The sequence below is a fragment of the Rhinopithecus bieti genome, unplaced genomic scaffold (genome assembly GCF_001698545.2).
Source record: "Rhinopithecus bieti isolate Rb0 unplaced genomic scaffold, ASM169854v2 scaffold_41207, whole genome shotgun sequence".
NCBI lineage: Eukaryota > Metazoa > Chordata > Mammalia > Primates > Cercopithecidae > Rhinopithecus > Rhinopithecus bieti.
This window is the reverse complement of record NW_016816890.1, coordinates 341,800-348,980: the sequence shown is the minus strand read 5'-3', so window position 1 is coordinate 348,980 and position 7,181 is coordinate 341,800. Positions and strand designations below refer to the sequence as shown.

Sequence of the window (7,181 nt, the reverse complement as noted above, 5' to 3'; positions counted from 1 at the left end):
CAAATCTAAAATTAGATATGTGTCCTAGAAAGTAGAAATTAAATGATATTTTTATCTTTAAACATATAAACATACCTTGGCAAAAGCTGTTTTCTTCCAAATGCAAGTCAACATGTTCCTGAAGAATATGGTAATTGGTACATATAAGCCCACACATAGGACAATCATAGAGTGGCTGATCACAGTCTGTATTAGAGACATAATTAAGTTGTTTTTATTTTTTATTTTAATTTTTTTTTTTTTTAAGACAGGGTCTTGCTCTGTTGCCCAGGTTGAAGTGCAGTGGCACCATCATGGCTCACTCCGGCAATCCTCCCATCTCAGCTTCCCAAGTAGATGGGGCTAAAGGGACGTGCCACCACGCCCAGCTTTTTTTTTTTTTAGAGATGGGGTCTCACTATGCTGTTCAGGCTGGTCTCAAACTCCTGGATTCAAGTGATCCTCCTGCCTCAGCTTCCCAAAGTGCTGGGATTATAGGCATGAGCCACTATGCCCAACCAAGTTGGTTTTATTTTTTTAACTTTTAGGTATTTCACCCCATGTCAAAGACTGTCTACCACTTATTAACCTTACATAAGTAAAAGCTCTTTGTAGTGGATTTAAAAGCTATTTTTCTAGTTCTAGGGTCAAGATAGAAGGCTGAGCATAGCAAAACCTCTCACACCACTCCAAAAAAGGGAAATATTAATAATAAATATTCAGATCTGTAGTCAAAACAAGAGAAGCAGAAAGGAAAATCAAAGTGGTAAGTAGGGCCCAGTCTAGACATGGGTTTTTAGGGCTAAATTCTCAGCACCCACCAGAGTGGTAAGGTGCTGAACTTAAACATTCAGCATAAAGCTGGGAATTAGGGTAATACTGTCTATACAGGAGCAGGAGATTAAAGAGCTACATCCATCACATAGCACTGCAGGCAGACAGGTCTAGCTTGCCAAAAACAGAAGTGGTCCATCTGTAAGACCAAGACCTAGCAGATAGGGGACATAGAAGAGGGACCTAGAATTGTGCATATACGCAGAGTGGAAGCATGGAGCAATCCGTATATGTAAGGCCTGGTCTGAAAGCAGAGACTGTGAATAGCCAGGGTGAAGGAACCATGAAACTGCTTCACAGGGAAGGGATCATATAAAACTCCCAGAACAGATGAACACTAAAATTTGAATTGATAAACGCATTGGGGGCTGCAATGCCAAGAAAAACAGCCCGGAAATCTAAAACTGAAAAAGTTACCTGTGAAGAAATGGAGCTACAGTCATCCTAATAAACAGTAAAATAAGTATGTTCGAAATGCTCACTGAAATAAAGGAGGGAACTGAATCTTTGAAACCAGGACACAAAGTTACTAAGCAAAAATAGAAAGATGAAAAAAATGAAAATATTAAGATATAATCATTGGAATAAAAAATTCAATGGCAAAGCTCAAGAGAAAATGAAGTATTAATAAGTACTCAGAAAATATTTCCAAAATCTGCACTAAGAAATAATGGTATACAGCTTCCATAAGTAATGCTGGGGGATATAAGAGAAGTCTTTCAGCCAGTTCTCTACCATAAAATGCCTTAGAGTCAGAGCCAATGTCAAGGAGGCCTTTGCTTATCTCTTTGATCATCACACTACTGCAAGCCAAACCCTCCGTCCCTTCTAGTTTTAAGTGATAACCAACCTTCCTCAACATTAGACCACACTACACCTCATATCCCTGTATGCCTTTTTTACCACCAGAATCTAAACTAAGCCTCAGAGGTTAGCCATCATCGTCCAGTGGAGTCATCTAGGGTTGACATAACCACCAACGTTGTTCTGTCAATGAATCCAATCTAATTGTTCAGTGGCAGTGTCTTAACAATCTTTAAATATCTGAAGGACATCCACTGATCTGACCCAAGCTACTACCCCTCCTATTTTCCCAATATCTACCTAATGCCTTTCAGAAATATCATCTATCATCAGTCAGCTTCTCTATACATACAATCTTTCTCTGAATATTCACTTCACCTTCTTAACTAAAATCTGGTTGGTTCATGACACCCCATTTTCTCTACAGCCCCCTAACACAGAGGCAACTTTTCTTTCACAATTCAGGGCCCTAGAACTAGAAAAGGCATCCCCTTTGCTCCCTTTCATCGCTGTCAAACCTGTTTTAAGCCCCATTTTTGTAATAATTCATGTCACCATAATATGGCCTCGCCTACCTTTTTTAGTGCCTAATATTTTCTGAAGTCTTAGACACTCCTTTCATTTACTAGCAGCATTTTTAACACCTGGATCAAAATCTTCTTCTCCTAGCCCCTATACTATGATCATTCTTAGCAACTTCAAAATCCACAGGGATAGTTCTATGCCTTTGTTTCCAATAATCTTTTCCTTTACCCTAATTTACCTACCGAATGACAAAAATTATACTCATAATTTGTTATCACTAATAAATGAACCACCTCTGAAATCTCAATTTCCAATATCACTCCCGACCACCTATCCTTCCACCTCACTTCTTTTAATTCTACCACTCTAAAAACTGTTTGACCTAACTAAAACCTCCTATATAGAATATACAAACCCTATTTTTTTGTCATTCATTACCACCCTCATGTTTTTCTTTACTTTCCAGTCCAGATTCCATGCATCTTCTCTATATGATAATCATTCCCTAAAAACCACCTGCAAATTCACCTTTTCCATTTACTATAACTGAACATTGGTTAAATCTAGCTATTTTCCTATTTAACTTCTGTACTTCTAATGACAACAGGTCTTTTTTAAACTCAACTAAACATTCAGACTCATAAGACTACCATAATTCACCAGTTTACTGGTCCTGAGAAACTTACAGGAAACATTGTGTCAGCAAAGGATTGTCAGGCATTTTTAATCAATACACTTATTTTTTTCCTTGCAGCAGTCTGTAAATTTTCATTATTAGCAGATAATAAAATGATCTACTTAGAATATTCAAGGGGATTAATGTAGAATTATTAAAATTAGTAACAGGCCAGATGCAGTGGCTCACACCTGCAATCCTAACACTTTGGAAGGCTGAGGAAGGAAGACTGCTTGAGCACAGGAGTTCAAGACCAGCCTGAGTAACATAGCAGGACCTCATTTCCACTAAAAAAAAAATTATCTGGGCGTGGTGGTGCAGGCCTGTAGTCCCAGCTCCCTGGGAGGCTGAGGCAGGAGAACCACTTGAGCCCAGGAGGTCAAGGTTGCAGTAATCCATGATCATGCCACTTAACTCCAGCCTGGGTGACATAATGAGACCTTGTCTCAAAAAATATAAAATAAAATAAAATCAGTAATAGTTGAATAAGACTGGATACCTCAACTATCTAAAAAATTGACAGTGTTTCTATAAAACTACAAAAGTTTCTTAGATGAGAGGGAAAAAATCTAATTTACAAAAGCAACAGAAACTATAAACTATACAGAAATAAAGCTAACACAAATGTGCAACGAAAAATCAACACAAGGTCGGGTGTGGTGGCTTATGCCTGTAATCCCAGCACTTTGGGAGGCCGAGGTAGGTGGATTGTCTGAGGTCAGGAGTTCCAGACCAGCCTGGCCAACATGGCGAAACCCTGTCTCTACTAAAAATACAAACATTAACTGGGCATGGTGGTGGGTGCCAGTAGTCCCAGCTACTCAGGAGGCAGAGACAGGAGAATTGCTTGAACCCAGGAGGCAGAGGTTGCAGTGAGCAGAGATTGTGCCATTGCATTCCAGCCTGGGTGACAGGGTGAAACTCCATCTCAAAAAAAAAAAAAAAAAAAAAAAAAAAAACCCACAAAATTGTATTAAAGGATACAAAAGATGACCTGAATTAACAGGGAGATGTACTTTGATCTAATTTAAAACAAAATTACAACAGTTTTCATGAAACTTGACAATATGGCTATAAAACTCAAAGAAAAGAATGAGAAGGTCTAAGTTGATAATGAAAATGAAGAACAAGGGAAAAACTGTCCTATCTGATGTTGATGACATTTTACAAAATAGTTATTAAAATGGTGGTGTGATAAGGAAACGAAAGTCACATACATAAATAAAGAAGTAAGAGACCAGAAACTGGCCCACACAGATATGTAATAAAAGACAGAAACTATATTATAAATCAGAGATAAATCTGGTTTCTGCACAGAGAAAACATAAAAATTAGATCCCAAGTTCACAAAATACACACATGTACACACACACACACACACACACAATCCAGAAAAAATTTTAAAAGTGAAAAGATAAAACATTAAAGTTTTAGAATATATGAGAACACCTTTTGAACTCAGAGTAAAGAATACTTTTTTAGACAATACATAGAAAACAAAAATAAAATTCAAATACTGCACAAAATTCAAGGATAAGCAACATCTTATAGAATACAGCTGAAGGATTAGTATTGAGAATATATTTTAAAAGCAACTGAATAAAACTCAAAAAATATTTGACAATATCCAGGTGAAAAATCCATGTAACTTAAGTGTACAAAAAATGTAACATGCAGTTCATAATAGAGGAAATTAAAATAACTGCATAGAAGATATTGATTTCATAATCAGAGAAATGCACTAAAAAAGAATGTAGACACTGACTTCATATCTTTTACAAAAATTAATTCAAATGGATCACAGATCTAAATGTAAAATGCAAAACTATCCAACTTCTAGAAGTTGGCAAAGAGTTTTTAGACACAACACCAAAAGCATGATCCATGAAAGAAAAAATTGTCAAGTTGCACTTCGTTAAAATTAAAAACTCCTACTCCATGAAAGACTCTATTAAAATAATGAAAAAACAAGCCACAGACTAGGAGAAAATATTTACAAAATACACATCCAAAAAAGAACTTGTATCCAAAATACAGAACAATTTTTTTTTTTTTTTTTTGAGACAGGGTCTTACTCAGTCACCCAGGGTGGAGTGCAGTGGTGTGATCACGACTCACTGCACCCTCCACTTCCCAGGCTCAGGTGATCCTCCTATTTCAGACTCCCAAATAGCTGGAGCTGCAGACGCAAGCCACTAGGCCTGGCTAGTGGTTTTTTTTTTTTTTTTGAAAAGACGAGCTTTTGCCACGTTGCCCAGGATGGTCTCCAACTCCTGGGCTCAAGGGATCTGACCACCTCGGCCTCCCAACTTGCTGGAATTACAGGCAACAGCCATGACACCTGGCCTGACAAATTCTTAAAGTCCAACAATGAGAAAAAGACCTAAGATCCTACATGTGTACACACCAACAACAGAGCCTCAAAATACATGAAACAAAACCCGACAGAGCTGAAAGTAAAAACAGATAAATTTACAATTATAATCAGGGATTTCACAACCCCTTCTCAAAAACTGATAGAACTACTAGACAGTTCTACTATAGAAAACGAGCAAGGATATAAATAATCTGAACACAAACAACAGGATCTAGTGACATACATATAACATTCCACCCAACAAAGCAGAATACACTTTTTTTCCCAAGTACCCATGGAACATGACCAAGATAGATCATGTCTTGAGCCATAAAACAGGCCTCAACAAATTTAAAAGAACTGACATCACAGACAGTTTGTTCTCCAATCATAACAGAATAATGGAGTCAAACTAGAACTCAATGCAAAGTCAGAGAGTCCAGGACAGTCCAGATGCTATTGGGTTAGTGACAATAAAAAGAATACCCTCTGGAAACTAGACAGAAAGTTCCAAAACTACTCTCAATGTAGCTGAAACATTTTATTTCTGCATCAAAATTCTTTTCCATAATGTACTTTTATATTTCAATAATGGCAAATGAAAAATGCTATAGACATAAAATGGATTTCAAAATACATCTGTGGTAAGCTGACTTACAAACCAACTTTTAGACCACCACAATTAAATTGAGGCTGTAAACTTATAATAATTTACATTGAAATAAAAACTTTACCTTCCAATGGAATGTCTAAAAGATTGGCATGCGTTGTTTTCACATGAGTTTCCATATCTTCACTATGCTCCTCTATTTTTCCACAGAATGGACATTCGGGAGGACCGTACGTTGTTTCATAGATAGATCCTTTTACTTCGGTTAGGCCAGCCTGTTTTTCCCTACTTTTCAGGAATTTTCTAGATTCAGTTAAGTTCTCTGAATAAAAGGCTTCATGTTTTAAAGTACTATCTTTAGTCAGGCATTGAGATGAATTTTTTGGATGATTAGACGCACAACCTGAAAGAATACTTGAATTAACTTCCACTCCACACTGTAGGGTGTTGTCTTTCTTGTTATCTGAAGTCCCAAATTGTACAGTATTTATCCTCTCAAAGTTTCTTTCAAGTGTATTCTGCTCAAAATGAGCTGTTTCAATATGAAAACACATTTCGTCATAATTCACACCTGACAACTTGCAAAACGGACATACAATTTCATTTTCCATGTGAACAATTAGGTGAGCTTTCATGTCTGGTTCTGAGGTTACCGTTTCACCACAAATATCACAGGAAAGCATGGTATGACAAGTAGCTAGAAAAGAACATAACATTATTTTAAATTTCAAAGTAAGATTTGAAGGAAAAATGTGTTTCATAAAATGATTGGAGACAATTATTTGGTCTTTAACGCTGGATTATTTTGATGAAGAAGTCTTCAATGCACTTACTGTTCCGCAAATACAAAAACTTATTTATAAATATCAACCAAAATTTCAAGTTTATGTTTTCAAAAAAAAGGCAATAATAATGAAAACAAGTAATTTTTAAAATAAAATATTTCAAAAAAAGTCTCTGGCCCAAGGCGGAGAAAAAATAACGTTTAAAAAATTGTCCAGGTAAGATAAATCAAGTAAGAAAAAATGAAGAAAAGAAACCTATTTATCAACTGATATAGCTAAATACTGAACACTGAAGCTGATTATATTGAGGAGGGTAAATAAAGACATCTTAATAGCAGAGTTTAACATTTAAACAGCCTTAAATGTATCACACTAATTTAAGTGCTATTATTATCGTTCTACACAAAAAAATTCTGGCTCAGATAGGTCACCACAAGCAGAAACAGGTGGAAGCCAAAATGCCAACCCCGTCATGCTCCGCAGCCTGTATCCTTGGCCCCAAGAATAAAAGCAGAAGTGGTACAGTAGAAAAAAGCACTTATTCCAGAGTCAAGAGAACTGGGTAATAATTTCAGATTCGTCATTTTGGGCAAGGCATCTCATCTCTCTGAG

General features: G+C 36.5%; 1 protein-coding gene across 1 annotated transcript in view; it reads right to left on the bottom strand.

The window, feature by feature from the left end:
- Positions 1 to 7,181, bottom strand: part of ZUP1 (zinc finger containing ubiquitin peptidase 1) — a 39,087-nt gene that overhangs the window by 18,969 nt on the left and 12,937 nt on the right. Inside the window, exons 3-4 of the mRNA XM_017855458.1 lie at positions 5,909 to 6,481; positions 76 to 186 (exon numbers count right to left, since the gene is read on the bottom strand). Coding sequence (XP_017710947.1) covers positions 76 to 186; positions 5,909 to 6,467 — 670 coding nt within the window. The 5' untranslated portion in view covers positions 6,468 to 6,481. The remainder of the gene's footprint in view (positions 1 to 75; positions 187 to 5,908; positions 6,482 to 7,181) is intronic.